Below are 22,373 nucleotides of genomic sequence, written 5' to 3' on the forward strand. Positions count from 1 at the left end.
TTTTCGTTCCTTATCAGCGATATTCGGCGACCTTTCATCCTGCTCACTATTATTACTTTTGGACATTTAATTATTGTAAGAATGTAATGAGTTTTACAGGGCTTTACAGCTACGAAATAGGCTGTTTATTTAATTTTACTGAAAAGGTTTTCGGAAGACCTCCGGTATCTACGCGTCCATGATAAAAGTCGTGACCGTTGCGCTTATCAAAATCCTGGAATTGACCGACAATGGATCCCGGTCAATGCGAAAAAATTTTATTTTGTACGCACTAATTACTGGCATTTAGATTCTGTTATCATTTATTTAACCTTCTTTGAAATTTTAATGTAGTAGAAACAGAATTTAATATTAACCAAAATTGATATTCTATCATAATTTATTTAACCTTTATTGAAGTTTTATTTTAACATGAACTGAGGTTTATATTCCCCAAAATTTATATTTTATTACCTTTTATTTAACTTGACTAAGTACTGGAAAGTAAAAATGTACAAATCTCAGAATTGTCACATTTGATCGCGTAAAGAAATGTGCGTACATATCTCGGGATAGTTTATTCGACGTTTCTTTATTTTATTTATTTTAATTCTAATTCGATGAACATTGGATTATTTCTTTTTTTAAATCAATATTTTCAGAAGGGCAGTATAGCAGAATGAAGAGAGATCAATTTTATAATATGTATTTATATTATGTATGCACAATAATTTATTACCTTTATTTTGTTTTCGATTCATTCGTGTTTTTATTTAATTTACATTAACGGGTATGGTTTGTATATGTACGCAGGACACATATAATTTGTATTTAAGTATAGGTGACATAGAAATTTTTAATATAGTACATACAGTCGGGGAAAAAATTATGTGAACAGAAGGTGATACTATTTGTCAAAGAATTTTAAATAAATTGGAACTAACGTTGCATGCGTAAATTTTATTTATTACATACTCTCATACTACACAAGTTATTTATTGAAAAATTGAAATTCATATGTACATGTTTTGGTTACAAAAAATGTGAACAAACACAGTGCACTCCTAATACCTACAAAAACTAATTTTACACAACCTTCTCAGTGTCAATTCAGGCTTTACAAAGTTAACATCATTTGTTAAACGATGAAAGCTGGAGAAATTGCGAATCAAATTCGTTAGTTGTTTTAGATTACTGTAATAACATGAGCTATCGTACTATTGCTAGGAAGTATCGTATATCTAAAAGCGTAGTAGAAGATAAATGAAAAATATTTAATTTATAATATTGTAGAACATTTAAGAAATCGTAGAGGAAAATGGTCCATTACCATACAAGAAGACCGTCATATTCTTCAAAAATGTCGAAAAGATATAACAACTTCTAACAGAAACATTGTAGAATAGATAGGTTTAAATATTTTTGCATAAACAATTAAGCGAAGACTAAAGAAAGTCGAATTAAAGTGCTGTAAACTAAATGTAAGCCATATATTAGCAAATTCACTATGAAAAAGCGATTAGTTTTTGCTAAAAAATACGTTAAATATGTTACTGTTTTTTGGAAGAATATAATATGGAGCGACGAGAGCAAGTTTGAACAGCGACAGGTAAAAAAAAACATTAATATGAAGAAAACAAATAGCAATTTATTGCTGTAAGCATACAAACAGTATTTATCCCGGAGGTGCCAGAATCAAATCTCTGATTCTTTACACAGTCGATAATTCAGAACATGTGACACCGAATTCCCATAAGTTTGTAATGTCTATCCTATACCTACCTCATCTGTGGTACAAACGTTAGATACAATGTATTTTTCCATTCACTATTCTGAAATACCGACACCGTCAAGAATGCCCCAGTACTTACACTAGCAGACTCTACCTGAATTCACAAACGACCTCGTTGATTACACTATCAATAGAGTGTTGCTATTTAGACTTAATAACTTAACATTTATTATATTATAAAAGAAAATTCTAAAAACTTCACAATGCTTATCATTTTTCCTAATTAAAGTTAGAATCACGAATACAGATACTAACCAATCAAATCCAAGTGCCAATTCTAGGGGACTCCTGCACTGGAGCAGTGTTTATAATTTATGTCGACATACCATACCTTTCATCTCCCTTAATCTCTAAAACCTTCGACGGTGTATATCTTTAACCTGAACAGATTGTGTTACATCCCCAAAAACACACAACACATTTTATCGACAGATCAATTAAGAAACAGAGCTAGTATCAAAGTCATTCTATATATGTCGTCGATAGTTTAGAGTAGTTCGTAAAGATCGCACTACTTATTCTTACGATACTTTCGTATTTCTGTGATTATTTACAATGACTGTTTGCAAACAGTTTGACAGATTATGTGAGAATAACATATGAGTTTTTATATTATAAGATGTGACAAATAGAATTATTATTGCAATTGTGAATGTTGTAAGTACTCTTAATTTTTTATTTCACTGTATGTTTTAATAAAAAGAATGTTTATTGTATCATTGTACTTATGTTACAAAGATGTTAATTGGATAGAAATTATGTATCTAACAATAATGAGATTTTCACTGTGTTACTCATAGTACTTTTTTACTTTTGTTAAAAATAGTTTTTCATAAAAGTAATTTAAACAAAATTGTTAGAATCTTCAATTTTTTATTGTCTTTTTTAATTGGATTTATTATTATATAGATAACAGTCTTCCCTGATAATGAGAGCTGCTCTCCTGTTTTTAATTTTAACTCAAGCAAGAGGAAAAACAATACAAACATGTCCACAATATTGTACATGTAAGCTTGGTGCACAAGCAGAATGGTTACGTGTTAAATGTAGCAATGAATTACAAGATATTAAAAATATTAATATTGATATTGTCAGTGTGGAATTAGTACAATTGTAAGAGTATAAAGAATATTTTATTGTATTGTAATAATTATTTGCTGCAATACAGTTTCTTAAATTATAATGTATAATATAATATTTTTATCATTCATAAAATAATATGTTGCAGGGATTTAAGCAAAAATAATATTTATGCCATTGAAGTTAATATCTTTAAAAACTTAACAAATCTCAAACGTTTGGATTTATCGCAAAACAATATAACTCACATTGGCGAAGGTTGTTTTAATGGACTTGGAAATTTAGAGAAACTGTGAGAAAACTTAAATTTATAATTTTGTTAAAAAAATATGTTATTTAATATTAAATATTAAATATTATTAAATATTAAATATTACATATTAAATAATTAATAATTTATATATATGTATATATATTTAATTTTAGAGATTTAAGTGACAACGAAATTTTATCCATAGATGCTTATGCATTTCGAAAATTATCCAATTTAAAAAAACTGTAAGTCTATTAATCATATGTTATTACATATTTTCTCACATCTTCTACATTGTTTCTTTAATTATTAGTGATTTGTCAAGAAACAACATAAATATCGTGATATCGTCATTGTTTCATGATTTACTGGCTTTAGAACATTTGTAAGTGAGTTCTTAATTTTTTTTGTGTACCTACATACTTTAACAATTACAAGTATTTTCATCTAGATCGAATTACACTTAAGAATACTTGGAAAATATTTATTAATTAATTAAAATATTTTAGGAAATTAAATGAAAACAAGTTAACATCTTTAAAGGAAGGCACTTTCTACCGTCTTAAATCTTTAAAACAGTTGTAAGTAAGGACAATAATATACAACATGATTCTAGCAACTAACCAACAAAGAAACATTGATAAACTAAAGTAGCAATTTACTTAAGTGTCGTAGATATCGTAGGAAAATACAACAGAAGTTTCAGATAATTTTGTTTTTCTTTTCTACTTTTTGATTCTTCAAGGATATCGAAAAATTAAATCAGTATATGCATATCAAATTTTATATAATAAATTGTATGATATCATAGAAAATAGATCAGTTAAGGAAAACATGCTAATGAGTTTTCAGCACTATAGGAATTCTAATTACTTTTGAAAAATGATGTAAACTTAGTTAGAACCTAAATAACTTTAGATTCTGGACTGATTAGTACAAAATTAAGACTTAAATTGAATATCATTCAATTTCTGGAAATTTAAATGTTTATGAACAAAATATTAAATTTGATCATAATTACCATATATTATAATTGAGAGTAAGTAAAAGTTAACTTAAGTAAGATTATCTATTGAATACGACAAAATAAAATTATTATACATTTAGTAAAGTAAAGTAAATAAAGTTTTAAGAAATACTTATTATATGTATTAGTTTATAATTATCTTACTGTATAAATAAATTATATTCTTTTAGAAAGAATACTTTTATTGGTACAGTGTCGCTTTTTGCTGTATAACACATTTATTGGTATTAAAATATCATATTATACTATTGAGTGTTTAATAATTTCATTTTATGCTGTTTATATTCAGTATAGAAAATAGTACAGTGTGATTTACAAAAAAGGTTTACTTTTCCTTTTTTTAATATCTTTAACTTCCAAGTAAAGTTTACAGCTTGGTTTATTTGCTAATATCAGTCTATGTAATAATTTATTGTAAGCGAATACATATGATACAAGAGAAACCAAATGTAAATTTCTGTTTCAGGGATCTATCTGGTAATCCATGGAAATGTGATTGTGAATTATATTGGTTTAGTGATTGGGTTCATAAAAGTTCTGTCAAGTTAATGTAATATGTATTTATTTATTACATCTCTCTTTTTTTTAACAAGTTTATAATAATGAGTATTTAATATTTCAGTAATGCTCCAAAATGTGTATCCCCTGCAAACATTAAAGGGGAATTTGTAAAAAAATTAAGATATTCGGAAAATATTCAATGTCAGTGGTTGCCTCCTACAATAGAACTTCGACCAATTCATAATCAAGTTGTTTTTGTTGGAGATTCGTTAACTTTGAAATGTAGAGCTCCTAGTATCACAGAAGACAAAAATGCTAAACTGAGTTGGTTATGGTATCCAAATACAACTACTAACATTGTGGATTTAAATTCATTTTCTGATCCACAAGAAAGTCTATCTAATATTAAAATTGATAATAGATATCTAAGAGACAGTGGAATTGTAGACAGGTATTTTAATATTTACTTAAACTTAAACCAATATAGTTACATATTTATGTATATTTATATAATTATATCATTAATTTTCAGTTCACTTAGCATTATTTCAGTTAAAGAAGAACATAATGGACAGTGGAATTGTTTACTACTTTCAGTAAATGGCAATAGAACAAAATCAATTACAGTAATTGTCATTTCTGATCAAACTCGTTATTGTCCTTTAGCAGGTAAGAAAAATTATACGCTTTATGCGTATAAGATGTAATAATTTAATAAGAAAATATGTTACAGTAACTAAAACCAATAAAGGTGTTTACACATGGCCAAAAACTGTAGTGGGATGGAGAGCGGAATTGCCATGTGAAAGTAATCACTTCTCGGGTTTAGTGCAAATCCCTTTAAAAGCATTTTATCAGTGCAATAGCACAGGATATTGGGAAGGTTTAGATACAGAATTATGTCCTTACGTATCTCAAACAACAAAAACCTTAGAACAATTTTCTAAGGTCAATCTTTCTTTTGCAAAAATCAATTTATTGGAAACAGCAAAAAAATTTAAAAATTACACAGGACATGACATAAAAGTAACTGATCCTATTGAAGTTAATTTTATAACACAAACGATTGAAAAATATTTAAATTTTTTAGTCGAAGAAAAGGAACTTGGTACTCTATTACTCGATATTATCAGTAGTGTAAGTAATTTACCAAAAAATATTTTAAAAAGAGCTGAAATTTCTTTTAAATCTTGCACAAGATTAATAAAGACAGTGGAAAAGATAGTGCAGTCTACTCCATCATTGCAATCATTCAGGAAAAATGTAGCACTAGAAGAATTTAAAATAAAACGCAACAGCTTCATTGGATTAATATGTACATGGTACTCTAGTACCATTTCCATTGGTGACTCAGAATCCAAATTTTTACAATGTACTACAAACAATAGAACTATTCCGATTAATACAAAAGATAAAATAATTGAAGCTTCGATACATTTGCCTGCATCAATATTGGAATATTCACAAGAAGTCAATACTCAACAGTTAATGATTTCTGCATACAGCAATAACAAATTATTTCCTATTGGTGATAATGTAAACAGTAACTTTCATAAAAGTAATACTATGGATATTACATCATGTATTATTGGAAGCAAATTATGTATGTACAAATAATATATATTATTCATAGAAAAATTACATAAATTACAGAAGAAAGCAGTGTATAAAATGAAAAATGTTTCAGTCGGAATACCAGTAAAAAATTTAACTGAACCTGTAAACATCACATTAAGAGTTCCAACATATTATTATGTGGGGGAAAAGTTACAACCAATGGTTTGGGATGAAACATTTAATAGATCAGGTGGTTGGACAAGCGATGGTTGTTCTTTGGGAAATGTGTCAAATGATTTAATAGTATTTTATTGCAATCGGTTAGGATACTATGGACTTTTACAAGACACTTCTTACCTGGATCAAAACAGTAATAGGTATGTATTTAACATCTTAATGTTTGTATTTTTCTCTTTTAAACTTTAAAACAGTTTCTCTTTTAGTATACTTGGAACAAAATTTAGGTACTCAAACCCTATAATATACATCGGAAGTGCAATAACAATAACATGTTTAATTATTATCTCTATAACGTACATCATTTGTCATGCATCAATTGCTATGCCAAAAAAAGTAAAACATTGTGTTATTAATACTTGGTTCGCCATAGCATTATTATCATTCTCTTATACTATTGGTATTCATCAAACAGAAAATATTCAAATTTGTCAAGGTGTTGGCTTAACGCTTCATTATTTATCTTTATGTTCTTTACTATGGATGGCAGTATCTGCTAGGTAATTATTTTTCATGTATTAAAAAACGTACTTTACCCATATTACACTTACAGCAATATAAAAAATTTCATTTATTTACAGTAATATGTACAATCAGTTTTCTAAATCAGATCTTGGAGATATTTCAAATAATGAACTACCAGACGAACCGATACCAAAACCATTATTGGGCCTTTATTTGGTTGGTTGGGGTATAGCTATGATAATTTGTGGTATATCTGGAGCAATAAATCTGCAAGAGTATGCAGGATATTCGTATTGCTTCCTTACATCTGGTCCTGCTCTTGCTGGACTTTTCCTTCCAGCTGCAATTTTAATTGTATATTTGATTATTTTTCATTTACTTATTAAATGTGCACTTCAAAATGTTGATGCGATTGGTCAATCATTCGAAGGCACGCAAGGTACAGAAAATATGGATTTAGAATTATTAGAACCGAGTTCCAATCTGCCTATAAATAGAAATAGTATACATAGTGCACAATTATCTTCTGATATTGTGGATTCTGAACACTCTCAAATAAGGCAATTAAAAGGACAAATTGTTGTGTTCATTTTATATCTGTTTTCATGGCTCGCAGCAGCAGCAGCAATCATAAAACCATTCAGTTCATACATATCATTTGATGATATTATATTTTCTATTCTATATTCAATATTTTCAAGTTCACTTGGTATTTTTATACTTATTTTTTATGGGATTATACGAAATGATGTTAAATCAGAGTGGTTGAAAATGAGCTGTTGGCTTCAAAAACGGAAAAACCGGTGTTGTAGAACAAGAAGCATTTCTGATACAAATCCTGTAATACCAACACATCCTTTAGCGCAACATTTGGTACCACCATTACCTAATTCTCAGGCTATTCAAGTAACATCTGATTCCAATTCCATTGATTCATCAAGATGTACAAATCGATCACAAATGTGTAATGCTTTCAAATTTACAGATACTTTAAGCAATCGGGAATCTTTACCTGATGTTAGGAAATTGGGAAATGTAAATTTAGTTGTATTACACCGACAACAATATAGGTCTAATAATTCTGTTACAACATATATTGAACCGACTTGTGTTGAAATGTTTTATAATCCTCATCAAAGTGGTGTTGCTAGAAAGTTCTTTAGAAAACAGCGCCGTCATACAAAAAATAATAATCTCGGTCCTAGGAAACAAGGTGATGGTGGTGCTACCAGTGATGCTGGTAGTTGTATTTCTGTACCACGACCTACAGCAAAACTAGAAAATAATATAAGTCAAACTATTTTAAGTAGTAGTGCAAAAGTAAATAATACAAATATTCATGTCGAACTAAATCCAATAAAGGATGTTAAAAATGTTAACATTCTCTCGGATAGTGGTGGAAGCATATCAGAAGAAAGAAATGTTCCAATGCGATTTGTTATTGGTCAAGAAAGTCTTCTTCGAAATGTTAGTAAAATTAACAACAATTGTAAATTCCAAAAGACAGTTTCACATGACTCAGATATAGACATTAAAAGTGACGAAGAGAAACATTTACGAAATGTTTCACAACAGTGTAGCTTAGAATACAGTTCTGAAATTGAATCAGCCACTCAGATGACAAGCGAAAGAAGTGATCATAATTTACCAGAAATTTACGAAATTGCAGAGACAGTAGTAGAAGAAAAATTTGTAAGGAAAAGATGTCACAGTATGAATGAATCTCATGAGATAAGACAATATTACCCAAAAATTAATTTACAACATTTATCTCATTCTAATAGTATGTATTGTCTTCCAGTAGACACTGCAAAATCATTAAAAAGTGATTATTGTAATTCACTGAACGATATTGCATCCTTCATTAGTTCAGAGAACTATAAACGCTCAAAATCATTATTAATAAATACACAATGTATTACAAGCACAATTTTATATGATCAAGTTTCTGTTTCTCGAAAATCACTTGATCAATCCGAATTATTATCTGAAAAAAACAATCTAATTAGTGAAAATACACCTAATTTAGAGCAAACATTGAGTATTAATCCTTCAATAAACATTGAACGTGTCACTAATATGTGCACCAATGAATGTAATTCTTATTTTCCTACAGAAATAACAGTATCTAACAGAAATCACACCAATATGCCACAAGAGTCTAAAGAAAAAACTATTAATTGTTTAACTGACACAAAATCACTTATATCAAGTCCTCGCCATATTGTGAAAAATTTTAATTCGAGCAGTGAAATAGAAAATGTAAACAAAAATACAAACTTAAACAGTGTACAACAGACTGAAATCAGTAAATTTTATTTACAAAATCGAAAAATTTATCTACAAGTTTCCAAGAAGGAAACAAGCGTTTAATCAAATCAGTTTAGTTATACATATGTAACAAATAGCATTTATTTTAGTAAAAGCATTTTAAAAACAAACATAATTTAATGATAATGATTAAATTGTATTAAATCTAAGAAATTAAATAACTTATTGTGTCATGCCAAGATTTTTATAAAGTATAGTTCCTATAATGATAAAAATTATTCTTTGTATAGAAATATTTTATCTTCTACAAATGTCTTTTCTAAAAACACCAAACATTTATGATACATTTTTTTATACAGAAACGTAGGAGAATTATACATCTCAAACTGCTTTTGGAACATGTTTTTATTTTCAAAAGTATACATGTATATTTAACAAGTATGAATTCAAAATATTAATAACCGCATTTATTACATAAAATGAATTTGTCCCCTCATTTTAGTCATATATTAACTACAAACAGAAAGAAGTAATTGTAATGTATATAATTACAATTGAATGAAATATTGTCAATCACATTCATTCTTTTTACATACTTTTGTACTGATGTATTTGTAATAATATTTTATATAATCTATATTATAACATAACACTGTATATCGCTTTCTAAAATATTCTTATAGAATATTAATATTTTTTGCCACTAATAAAGTGTGTTTTAAGACTGAATATTTTAACAAGTAAATTGAAATTATATCATATTTATAATACAATACTTATATTGTGTACTGTATATTTATGTGTACAAGGATCATATAATTTATACATTTGCTTTTAAATCTTGTATATTGTAAATAATTTTCAGTGTTACCTATAATACAAATAAATATGTATATTAAAAAATATTTGTGTAAACCAGTAATTATTATACTAAATTATTTAAAAGTTTTAAAATAATTTAGTTAAAAAAATTATTTGTAAAAAAATTGTTTAAAAAAGATCAAAAAAGTTTAATCTCTTTGAAAACTTTACATATATTTTGTTGTAGTTTAGTAAGCAATATTCGTAACTGATTTGAATTTTTTCACGTATACAGAACATAAAAAACGAATAAATGATTATGCTGCTTTAACATTAAGATAACTTGATCATTAAATAGTATAGTTTCTATAGGACAAATAATGTTAAGTACATTATTTCTGATGGTTAACAAATTTTATTTTTAGATATTTAACCAATTTCTAGGATTTTTTAATACTTCAATAAGCATTGCTTCTTTTGATTCCGGTTCTGGTTCATGCATGTATTGCCACTTGGCAGATAAAGGTAAAGACATTAAAATGCTCTCGTATCGTGCCCCAGGAGTATACAGACCAAACTTTGTACCACGATCATATATTAAATTAAATTCAACATATCTTCCTCTACGTAGTAACTGCCATTGTCTTTCAGCATACCCATATGCATCATCTTTATGCTTTTTTACTAATGGAATGTAAGAAGGAATTACAGCTTCTGCACAAGACTTTACAAATTGAAATGCTTCATTTTGATTTGGTTCATCAAGGTCATCAAAAAAGATACCACCTACACCCCTACGTTCTCCTCTATGTGTGATGAAAAAATAATCGTCACACCATTTTTTAAATTGTGAATAATAAGATGGACTATGTTTATCACATGCAACTTTTAGAGTATTGTGAAAATGTTTTACATCATCTTCATTTAAATAATAAGGAGTTAAATCAGTACCACCTCCGAACCACCATTGAATTGTACCATCCCGATTTTCAATTTCAAAATAACGATAATTAAAATGTATTGTTGGAACCATAGGATTACGAGGATGTATTACAGCGCTTACACCAGCAGCAAAGAATGGTGCAGGTCCTTCTTGCATTTTTTTTCCACGTGCTCTCATTTGTTGTACAGCATTTGGTGGTAATGTACCAGTAACAACTGATACATTTACACCAGCTTTTTCAAACACAATTCCATCTTGTAAGACACATGTAATTCCACCGCCACCTTCTTTTCTGATCCATCTATCTACTTTAAAACGATGATCTGGATCTTCTAATGATTCTAAAGATTTACAGAAATTTTCTTGAGTTTTCATTACCAATAGCTCCATTTTTTTTCTCATATTATCTTTTTTTTTTAGTTCCTCAATATCTGTAATGGGTTTAGCCATAAATTTTGTTACATCTATTTCATTTTGTGCTGCTAAAACAATATGCCCTGATGTATTATAAATCATAACAGCTGTAAAAACTCCAACTCCAAAATATTTTAAATCTTTAGCTTTATTTAGAATCTTATGATGATTAAAAGGATAATAATGTAGATACTTCCAACTCTTTAATAATGTACGGAATCCCATAATGATCTGTAATTATTTAAAAATTTAAGTTTTATAATATTCTTAACAATATACAATTAAATTTTATTCCCTTTTAACTTTAGTTTTATAAGTGAACAATAAATAAGGTTAATTTTTAATTTTAATTAAAAACTATGCGTTCATAATGGAACTAATCATATTTTTATAATTTATCAAATAAATAGTGGTACTTACTGCTTTTTTTATTTACAATAAATTAACCAATACTTTCAATGATATAATAATTCAATAATTGTTAGTTGTGTGAATCAAACATAATTCAGATTGTGTACAAAAGATAACATTCAAGAAATATGCTTTAAAATATTAGAATATCCTTTACGCATATTATATAATGCAATTTAAGGAGTTAATTTGTTAGTTTTGATAGTTAAATTGTCAAATAAATTGTATGTTATTGCTCTAATTCGTACGAATGATCCCGTGAACGTACAAAAATTACAAATTGTTCTTGAAACCGATCGCACAATGAGTAATAATGTTATAATTATTAATGTAGTTAAATATTGTTGTTTCATTTATTTCAACGAGTGCTAATAGTGTATAATAATATTATTTTTTAGTGTGGACATGAAAACATACAAATATGTTAGGTTAATGGTACATTAATCGCACAGGAAATATAATAATATTTAAAATTTTATAATTTAATTCTTTTATCTTCTGATATGTGGTGTAAAAAAGGACTTAGTTACGTTATTAAGAATAGACGATTTTATACATCTATCTTGGTAAGTTACAAACTTTATTTTTTATACATTAAAAACTAAATTTTTTCAATAAGTTATAATCTATTACATTTTACCACAGCATCCAGAAAAGCAGTTTACCCCAAATGATACATGCATATTACAACAAATTCCAGAACCTGAGTATGATATAAATTTTTTATGTAACCCAATTAATCGAGATGTTATTAATAAAAACATAGTAGCGAGAAAAGGTATTGGAAATATTGACAAAGTACTTGAGCTGTCGCAAAAACCAGAACTAAAAGAATCTTTTTTACACGAGTTAAGTCAAATACCAAATCATACAGATCCAACTGTATTATCTTATGGTGATAAACCACAGTTATTAAAAACATGTGGAAACAAACCAGAATTTGATTTTGAACCAAAGGAATTTTCAAAATTGGTTACAAACTTGAAATTATTACAAAATCAAAGTTTAGGTCCTGTAATAGGACAAAGAGGATATATACTTGTAGGCGATTTGGCACAATTAGAAGAAGCATTAGTTCATTATACAATTAAGGAATTACAGAAGCATGGTTTTAAAATTGTTTCTGTACCAGATATTATTCCCACAAAAATTATAGAAAGGTGTGGATTAATAACAGATAAGGGACGAACTCTTGTGTATAATTTACATTCATCTTATGGAGATAATTACAGTTTGTCTGGAACAGCAGAAATGTCATTGGCCTATAAAGTTATGAATAATACATTTAATACCGTAGAATTACCTTTGAAATTAGCTGCTGTGAGTAGATGTTTCAGAGCAGAAACTTCTAAACTTTCGGAAGAAAGAGGAATATATAGGTAATTACTGGTTTCATTATATCATAATCAATAATTATACAGTTGCAAAGCTTTCTAAATGAAAAGTTGATTACATTATAGCTTTAGCACTATATTTTAATACGTTCACAGACAGTAAAAATTATAATATGCATAATAATTTAAAAAATTAAAACTATACAGTATTAAATGCATAATAATGTGACTTATAAATTTGAATGTTATAGCATTTATGTCATTTTGTATCACAATGAAAATAAATGCTATAGCATTCATGTCTGTGAAAATGTTAATATCTTTATATATCATTAGGGCTCATCAGTTTACAAAAGTTGAAATGTTTGTATGTACTGAGCAAGAGAAGTCTGTGGAGCAGTTTCATGAACTTCAACAAATTCAAGAACATTTATTTTCTTCTTTAAATTTATGCTTTCAAATAATTGATATGCCACCTCATGATTTAGGAGCTCCTGCATATAGGTATGTAAAGAATGACATGTTATATATGTTTGTTTATTTAATTTTTGAATTTATATGTGATACATTTTATAAAATTAGAAAAGTTGATATGGAAGCTTGGATGCCTGGGAAAAAATCATATGGAGAAATATCTAGTTGCAGCAATTGTACAGATTATCAGTCACGACGACTCAACATAAAATATAAAACACAAACTGGAGAATCTTTGCATGTACATACATTAAATGGAACTGCTTGTGCAATACCACGTATGTTAATTGCACTTTGTGAAACGTATCAAACGAAACATTCTCGCATTACGGTTCCTAAAATTTTAGAACCTTATATGGGAGACAAAACGTTAATTAGAAAACAACCTATTGCAGATATGAGAATTTATAAATATAAGCCAAAAATTTGATGTATCATTGTATTATACATGTATATCCATTCATATCTTATTTTAAAATACAAATAAAATTAACTAAAAGAATATTTTTATATTTATTTAAACATTATAAAGTAGTTTGAAAATAGATATAGGTATATGCAATAAAATTATTAAAGTATTTATTATAGAATTATTATTGATTATATAGTCCATTTTATTAAAGTAGATAGCTTTTTTGATATGATTTATGAGTTCCAAAGGTATGATAGTTAACAGTAAAACATCGTTTATTGATCATAGTATATGGACATTTGGATCAGATACTTGTATTGCAAAGGTAAAAACTTCATTTAATCGACCTTCATTATAACATGCTTATGCAGATTGGTGACATAGGTCTATCGTAACATAGGAAAAAATATTATAGTACATATTAAAAGAGTAAATTTTAATATAATAAATAGCTAGAATTCAATATATTGTACCAAGTTTTTATTAATATTTAGAAATTAATAAATACCTGAAGTTAACATTTTATATTTAGGACCATCCCTTTCCTTTCTGCCCTGCCAAATTACAGTCCCATATTATATATCCATTATAAATAATAATATAAATAATTTAAAAAATAAAAAGTATTTTGAAAATACATATGTAGATAGATATGTATGTACACATGCATATTATTTTTACAGAAATAAGTAACAAACGTGAATTTTGGTATCATAATTTTTAAAGAAATGTGAAATCTCTTCTTTTAATTGCCATGAATTGAATTTCAATCTTATTAAAATCCTTGATATAATATTCAAAATGTAATCAACTTGACATTAATTGACTTGAAATTATCTAATATCAGGTTATTTATGGAAGATCAATTGTGTTTTTATTTTGCTTTTTCTTTACTAAAATTATATTACAAGTAAACATACTACACTTAAATTTTAATCTGATGCTATTTGTAAATATTAAGTAAATAATACTAAAATAATTTGCAATGAAATATTTTGAAATAAATTTGTGGATTTATTGTTTGAACCATACGAATTATTAATACATATAGAAAATATACATACGTTTTTTTGTGTTGAGTACATTTTTAACAGTATAAAAAACTTGTATTAAGTAAATGACTTAATATATTGATAATTAAAAATTAATGTTAAATTGTGATTTAATATTAAAGAATAAAATTTTTTATGTAGTGCTTACGGTATACATTATTTTTAATACATATGAACTTATTACTTGTTATTATAGGAAGTTAGGATTTACCAAAACTTCAAATATTAAACATCACCTGACAATATATTTTCTACAAACTAATACAATATTTTCATACAAAGAAAGAGGGTCTAAAAATTCTGCACACACAGGGATAAAGATCTAATCTTCGATTACTTTTTTGTTATTCTGTATATATTTTGTTGCGGTATTATAAAAATGTAACACAAAATATTTCTTCTTAAAGTAATACAATTTAAGGACATTGCAAATTTACAATTTATCTCTCACGCTAATTGGATGCCAGTAATGTCGATTCCTGTTTATTAACAATTAAAAAGTTTTATGTACTTGTTTCGTCATACTGTGCCTCGCAATAATACAAACTTTGGTTTTTAAAATTTCTATTTGTCAGTACAATCCAATTGCAGTTTATGCCTAATTCATTTTTTAAATTTTGGATAAAATCCAAAGATTACCTTCCGATAATAAAGGTTATGTTATCCTGGAATATGAAAGAAGTATAATGAATTGAATAAATAAGAAATCATAAACAATAGGATCCACAAGACAACTATTGATTTTCCCCCTCCATATTTTTGCTTTTCATTTTGTTATAGAGTGTTCTACTCGACGTTACTTTCATTGTACAATAATTGTATTTGGAGTAAAAATAAATATTTAAGAAACTCAAAAAATAGCTTTCTTATGGAGCCTAATTAAATTAAAATAAAATTAAATTACTTTTGTTGCTTTTCTTCTTCCTCTTCACCATCTTCCTCTTCTCCTGACTCAGATTCCTCTTCGGCTATCTGTAACCATTCTACAAATTTTTTCATTTGGTGAAGGAAAAGCAGCTTTCCTTTGACAGAATGACCTTCTTTATACCACTTTAAAATCACTTCTTCTGATATTACATCCGCTGTATCAAAATACAATATTAGAAACAAAGACATTTTTGTAAAACCTATATAAAATTATATTGTTTCATATAACATACTTTTGTAAAATAGTAAAACAATTTTGTGGAAGACTTTCATGAAGTTCATATTTTCATAACAGAATTCCTGAATTTTAAGGAGAAGTGCTAGCTCAGATCTGGCAGTGACTGTAAAAGCATCAAACAGTGGAGTATATACTTTTAAATGTTTCAGTGCTTGATCAGCTACCAGTTCCTCCTTCTTGTTCCATTCGGCTTGACCCATAACAACAACCCAAATCTACAAATTAAGATTAATGTTTATTTTATTTTTGTAATAATTATAATATGTAGGATGTATTTAAGTTATATGTCGCAATCACCACATCGACCCACGATTTCTATTAGACTATTTATTACTCCGCGATAAGTGGAATACAATGCAACAATAAAATACTTTAATTCTTGTTTTTCAAGGTCAGAATGAATTTTGTGGTCACTTCCTTACATCTTTTGACATCAAACCGAAAATGTAGAATCACGAGGTGGTGGTCGTGACATATAACTTGGAAACACTGTGTACAAGTATAGAGTATTCACTTGAAGGGGGACACCATCTAGCGACGTCTTAAACATAGGTAAACTTTAAGAATTTTTTTGTTAATAACTGTTGTTTTAAGTGAAAATTTCTGGTTGTATAACTGTGATCTTCTACTTTATATTTATATCTTTTCTAAGCCAAAATGTTACAAAATGGCGCAGTTTTTCGCTAGCTTCAGACCCCTTTTCGCAAAACATCTATTATTGGTGGACTCGATTGAAAACAGCTGAGACATTTATCAATCATTTTTGTGGATTCATAAATAGAAATATATTATCTAAAATGTAATGTATACGGATTTTCCAAAATTTTAATTATAGAAATGCCAAGCATTTGAGGTGACAAAATTTGTTTTCACCCCAAAAAATTAGCTTCAAATGTTTATAAAAAATTAAATAACTGAAATATCGAAAAAATTATATGCTAAATTTTAAATAATATATTTATATTTATAAATCCATAAAAATGTTTGCCTTTGGACTTTTCATTTGTTTGAAATGAAGTCCGCTAGCAATGGATGTTTTACGAAAAGAGGTTCTGAAACTTAATTTGAAACCTGCACACAAGTATACTATATTCATGTAATGTATAGATTATATACGGATACTATCGCAACATCACTAAGCTTATGATTTCTTACATAGCATAATCTATCTTAGCATAATCATAAATTACAAAAATTTAATTTCATTAATAAACAACAGTTGAAAGTTTACATTATTTCGAAGTTTGCATATGTCATGGAATTCCATTTTTATTTAGTATTTACTAGTCAAATTCAAATTTTTGAGTTACCAACATTATAATAATGCATTGCTAATTGACTGAAGATATTTTTCCAATAGAAATAAATCCAAATATATTATGAATTAAATAATAAAGGAAATTAGATTCTTATTACAAAATTTTAGACAAAGCATATTGTTGATAATGGACATTTAGAAATTTGACGAGAATTGAAAAGTATCAAGCTTAAAGGCACTGCGATATTAATACATATTGTGTTATTGCTTTCACATTTTCAGGTGTACGAATTTTAAAACAGAATTGCGAATGAAACAAATAACTTTGTAATATTAAATTTATATTTACCAGACCAATAACTTCATGTTCAGGAATGCCATTTCTTTGTGCCATTTCTTTGAGATCAAGTATAATATCTTTCATAGGACGATTATCAGCTAAATCATCCAATAAAAGTTGTTGCAAATCTCGTTTTGCTTCCTGACTTGCTTGAGCTTTATGTAATTTTACAATATCTGCAAGACCAACAGCTTCAAATACAGATCTAAAATATTCCTCTGTTCGTTTATTGGGTGGTACAAATTCCATTAACCTATGAATCGAGAAAAATTAATACAGTGAACATAAGATAAAAATTCAAAGGGTACAATAATACACTGTACTGTATATTTGTGTACCTTCTTTCAATATTGCCTTTTTTCAATGCTGTCATTAAGCTAGATAAACCCTTTTCATCTTTCCAAGTAACAAAGACTTCTAATAAAAAGTCTAGTGCTAAATTATCCTTGACAAGATGTTCGTTGATTAAAACAGAAAGAACTGAAGGTGGTACAGAACCATTCGAAATCCACAAAGCTGTCATTCTAGCCAATTTTATTCTTTCCTTAGGAGAAAATCCTTTCATGAAAACCAATACTTTTTTCATTTCGTCTTCAAACATTTTTTCCAAATATTTATAACGTCTCATAAGTTTGACAAATACCTAGAAGTAAAATGATATTTAAAATTCTAAAATTCTAAATATTGTATCGCAAGAGATAATTTACTTGTTCAAAATTCCGCATTGATTCCATATCTTCTGGTTGTTCAAAGACGCAAGCAGAAGTTTTAACTGGTTTATCACCATCTTGTACAATAAAACCGCCTGGAACCAAAAGGCCACCAGCTATTAAGATGTCAAATAGGTCTTCCCCATACCGACGGTAATCTAATTTAGAACCAGCTGCATCCAAGTACTTTGAAATCGCATCTAGGTCGTTACCAGCCTTTTCCAAACCAAGTATAATAGCATCTCGAAATCCGTTTGGATCATACTTTTCTTTTTCATCTAAAAATAAAATATTACCAGTTTTACCCTATATTCCAGTCCTGGTTACATAAATTTATAATTCTCTAAATATACCTCTTTTTCTGGTCTTTATGCGTTGACCCGATAATATTGGTTTTTCTATTTTTTGACTCATACAATACTTTCTGAAATTGCAGAAATCTTAATAAGTATGCCATAAAAAGACATGTTCTTAATTCAAACATTGCATTGACAAATTGACTTTTACTGTATGTAAAGTTTTCCCTAATGCTATATTTGATATATTGTACTAAAGCAGTGGTTCTTAACCTTTGTAGTGATTTGCACCTCTTTGAGTCTAAAAATAATAATTTTCACACCCCCTTGAAAAATGTGTTTCTATTTCGTTATTTAGGAAATTATATCCATTGCAAGATAATTTATTTATTAAGAAATAAACACATACATTTACATATACATATAAAACACTATATCAATTTATAATGCCTACGTTGTTGTTTATTCATAATAAAACTTTTCTGAAAGAGCCATGTGTAAATCATCACTTACATTTAAGCAATTTCTGACTTTTGTTTTTATTTCAATCAAAAGTTTAGAAACTTTTTTCGCACCCCTAGAAATGCTTTCATGCACCTCCAGGAGTACATGCACCCCAAGTTAAGAACCATTGTAATAAAACAATTAATAATACAAAGTAATAAATTCAAATAATTATAAAAAAAATATATATATGGAGTGTTCATAAAATCTATGTGCAATCTAAAATAGTTGTAACTTTGTAGATATGTGTGATAGAAAGAGTTTGTAAAAAAGGTTAAAAAAAGGAAACATTTACATTTTCTATTGTTTTTGCTCATTTTCAACATGTCCAGCATCGTTACTAATACAAAAAATAATACGATTCTGTAGTTCTTGGAAAATATTTTCAAGCTGATTTTCAGTAATACCAGCAATCACATTAGTTAACCCAGCTTATAAATCTTCTAAAGATTAAGGTTTACTTGAATAAACATTGGTTTTTGCATATTCCCATAAAAAGAAATCTAATGGAAACTAATAGTCCTTTTAAGAAACTAATGTTTATTGAACCAAATCTTGATCGTTAGAAGACTTACAAGCTAGGATAAGTGATGTGGTTGCAAGTATTACTAAAAGTCAGCTTGAAAATGTATTCTAAAAACTACAAGATCATATTATTCTTTGTATTAATAACAAAGGTGGACATGTTTAAAATTAACAACAATAAAAAATGTAAATGTTGAAAATTAACAAGAACAATAAAAAATGTAAATGTTGGAAATTAATCAGAACAATAAAAAGTGTAAATGTTGAAAATTAACAAGAACAGTAAAAAATATAAATATTCCTTTTTTCTAATCTTTTTTACAAATTCTTTCCGTCATATATATTTAGAAAGTTACAACTATTTCAGATTGCACACTCGACTTTATGAACACCCTGTATACGTGCATCTAAGCTTACTATTTTTTTGTTACATTTTATAATATAAATTTTGGAAAAATTACAATCACGTATTACTTATATCGTAAATTATTCACATTTTGTGTTTAATTTCGATAAAGTATTTGTAACACGTTTGGCGCTATTAAAATTATAACCTAAACAGGTGGTAACTCGAAAAGAAGGTCATATTCATGATACGTTTATATGAATTTCCGTTACATTACTTGTGGTATATTTATTGCCAAAATATTTTTCCTGCACAGAAAAACTCTTGGTGTAATATAATTTTAAAATCTATTTCAATTGTACATATGAATGTACAATATATCATTGGTAACTGTACTTAAAAATATTCTTAACCGAAACATTTCATAGCATTATAAGGTCAGGCGAACTACAATATGAATGTGACATACGTAACATTTAGCTTTAAAGCTTTGGTTGGCAGTTCATCATTAAATGGCGTCTTTTGTTAAATATACCATTTTATATCACAATTTATAGTTACTATATACTTTAAAAGAGTAGATATTATTTTAAATTCGTATTAAAAAAATACATATTTTATATAGTCTATTATTTCTAAGGTTAAGGTCATGCAATGAGACCACGATGGCTGAAATCTATAAAAATGTTATATTCGTGCAATGGTTCCAGTTGTATCAAAAATAAGAAATTATTGGAAAGGTGTAATGATATTTCTTCTTTAACTTACTTAAATACACGTGCAACTGCAGAACTACCCTTTTCCAGGTAAATGAAGGCAATAAGAATTATCTCAAAGAGGATTTTGAGTATTTGAGATCAGCGAAATCGAAGAGAATCAATCTGAGGGGAAGTTACAATTGACAGGGAATAGATAGGATACTCGAATTTGCGTTTCATAACATCTCCTTAGCGCCATCTAAATAAGTTAGGAAAGAAGAGGGCGCTGAAAACCAGAGGGCGATGATATTTAATTTAATTTCATTTAATCTAATTCAATTTAACTTAATTTAATTTTATTGCAAATGTATTGTAAAATGAACGAAATTTAATAAACAAAATTTCATATTTCTAAGTCATGTATAGTAACATAGGTAATATTAAGAGATATAAGTATTAAGTTCGGTTTATAGGTTTAGTACTACTGGGGTGTTAGAGAAAATTGTATTATATACTTATGTCAATTAGGTTTAAGTTTTATTATCTATCTCTCGAATATTAAGCTAAATGAAATTGATTCTATTTCTTTATATGAGGTCCTTTTCTGAAACGCTATGTCATTGGAGGACAACAAGAAAGACGTACTTAAAGTACCCAGTTCAGAGACGTTGAATTGGGAACTCGCAAGCTCTCTAGGATCTTTTACCTCACGGTCTTGTCAATGAGAGTTACATTCTCCATACTTATTTACTTTCATCTGTTTGTATTAAATACTAAGTACTACTTACATACAGCTGCTTATATATTAAAGTAATAAAAAATTAATAAATTCAATCATAATAATAAATTCATATAGACAGTATAGTCTCCGGCAATTCTTCGGATAAAGATAGTAGGAGACCGCTGATTAGAGTCACTAGCTTGAGGGGAAGCAGTCCGATATCTCTGATTTAGTTATTTATGATGAATGAAGTAAGTCAGTGGTATCTATGTAATTTACTCCCCTCACGCCAGTAATTCGAAAACAATGTTCCCCCCTACCTCTACTCAAGGAGCTGCTTGAAACTGTAACTTTTCGTGAGGGGAATGTCACTAGAGTACCCGCAGTCATCCAGTTACTTTTAAGTAAGTAACCAGTTGCTCATCCTATTTGTGCTTTGGATATATGGTGGAAGAAGCAGCATTCCCATGTATACATTGATATTCATAAAGTCTCGGAAAATCAAATTTATTTTTTGACTCAAATATGGAAGGTGTTAAGCATAATTTTTTCATATTTTGAGCTTATCAATATATAATGACAATATTGACACTCTAAAGTAGAAATTTTTAGTATTTCAGATGTTATAGGAACTTTAACTTATTTTAAGCCCGCTTAAAATTTGGATTTAATTGATAAAGAAGAGTCATTATAGCTCTTGTTTCTGTTTAAAAATTTACCTGCAATAACTATGAAAAAGATTCTTTTCAAAGGAAATTAACTTTCGTAAAAATGTGAATCAGCATGATACGTGGACAAGTACTAAAT

The 22,373-nt window shown here is 27.7% G+C and overlaps 4 protein-coding genes across 7 annotated transcripts; 2 read left to right on the forward strand and 2 right to left on the reverse strand.

Annotated features, from left to right (window-relative positions):
• Positions 1-2,102: 2,102 nt before the first annotated feature.
• Remo (Remoulade) lies at positions 2,103-9,964 on the forward strand. Of its 4 annotated transcripts, XM_031980797.2 has the most exons (14): positions 2,103-2,428; positions 2,681-2,884; positions 3,000-3,143; positions 3,278-3,349; positions 3,418-3,489; positions 3,614-3,685; positions 4,598-4,681; positions 4,754-5,083; positions 5,165-5,301; positions 5,366-6,235; positions 6,320-6,566; positions 6,621-6,926; positions 7,008-7,797; positions 7,877-8,019. In XM_031980797.2, exons 2-14 carry the CDS (start codon positions 2,700-2,702, stop codon positions 7,883-7,885), a joined length of 3,318 nt encoding a protein of 1,105 aa, XP_031836657.2. In that variant the 5' UTR covers positions 2,103-2,428; positions 2,681-2,699; the 3' UTR covers positions 7,886-8,019. The 4 variants fall into 4 exon arrangements, with proteins under 4 accessions (XP_031836657.2, XP_031836654.2, XP_031836655.2 ...); XM_031980794.2 differs by having other exon boundaries at positions 7,008-9,963; XM_031980795.2 differs by having other exon boundaries at positions 6,633-6,926; positions 7,008-9,960.
• Positions 9,965-10,355: 391 nt separating this feature from the next.
• On the reverse strand, positions 10,356-11,891 carry Coprox (oxygen-dependent coproporphyrinogen-III oxidase). Its single transcript, XM_076371175.1, has 2 exons — positions 11,741-11,891; positions 10,356-11,551 (listed from the first exon to the last, which is right to left on the reverse strand). The coding sequence occupies exon 2, from the start codon at positions 11,543-11,545 to the stop codon at positions 10,385-10,387; it is 1,161 nt and encodes a 386-aa protein (XP_076227290.1). The 5' UTR covers positions 11,546-11,551; positions 11,741-11,891; the 3' UTR covers positions 10,356-10,384.
• Positions 11,892-12,145: 254 nt separating this feature from the next.
• Positions 12,146-14,036, forward strand: SerRS-m (Seryl-tRNA synthetase, mitochondrial). The gene is made up of 4 exons (XM_031980799.2): positions 12,146-12,297; positions 12,377-13,110; positions 13,402-13,569; positions 13,648-14,036. The coding sequence occupies exons 1-4, from the start codon at positions 12,235-12,237 to the stop codon at positions 13,967-13,969; spliced, it is 1,287 nt and encodes a 428-aa protein (XP_031836659.2). The 5' UTR covers positions 12,146-12,234; the 3' UTR covers positions 13,970-14,036.
• A 1,192-nt stretch (positions 14,037-15,228) lies between these two features.
• On the reverse strand, positions 15,229-21,085 carry kra (basic leucine zipper and W2 domain-containing protein kra). The gene is made up of 8 exons (XM_031980838.2): positions 20,916-21,085; positions 18,830-18,900; positions 18,474-18,754; positions 18,105-18,409; positions 17,776-18,019; positions 16,164-16,383; positions 15,908-16,085; positions 15,229-15,668 (listed from the first exon to the last, which is right to left on the reverse strand). Exons 2-8 carry the CDS (start codon positions 18,888-18,890, stop codon positions 15,659-15,661), a joined length of 1,299 nt encoding a protein of 432 aa, XP_031836698.1. The 5' UTR covers positions 18,891-18,900; positions 20,916-21,085; the 3' UTR covers positions 15,229-15,658.
• Positions 21,086-22,373: the final 1,288 nt, after the last annotated feature.

This window comes from Nomia melanderi, chromosome 10, assembly GCF_051020985.1.
Source record: "Nomia melanderi isolate GNS246 chromosome 10, iyNomMela1, whole genome shotgun sequence".
NCBI classification, from domain to species: domain Eukaryota; kingdom Metazoa; phylum Arthropoda; class Insecta; order Hymenoptera; family Halictidae; genus Nomia; species Nomia melanderi.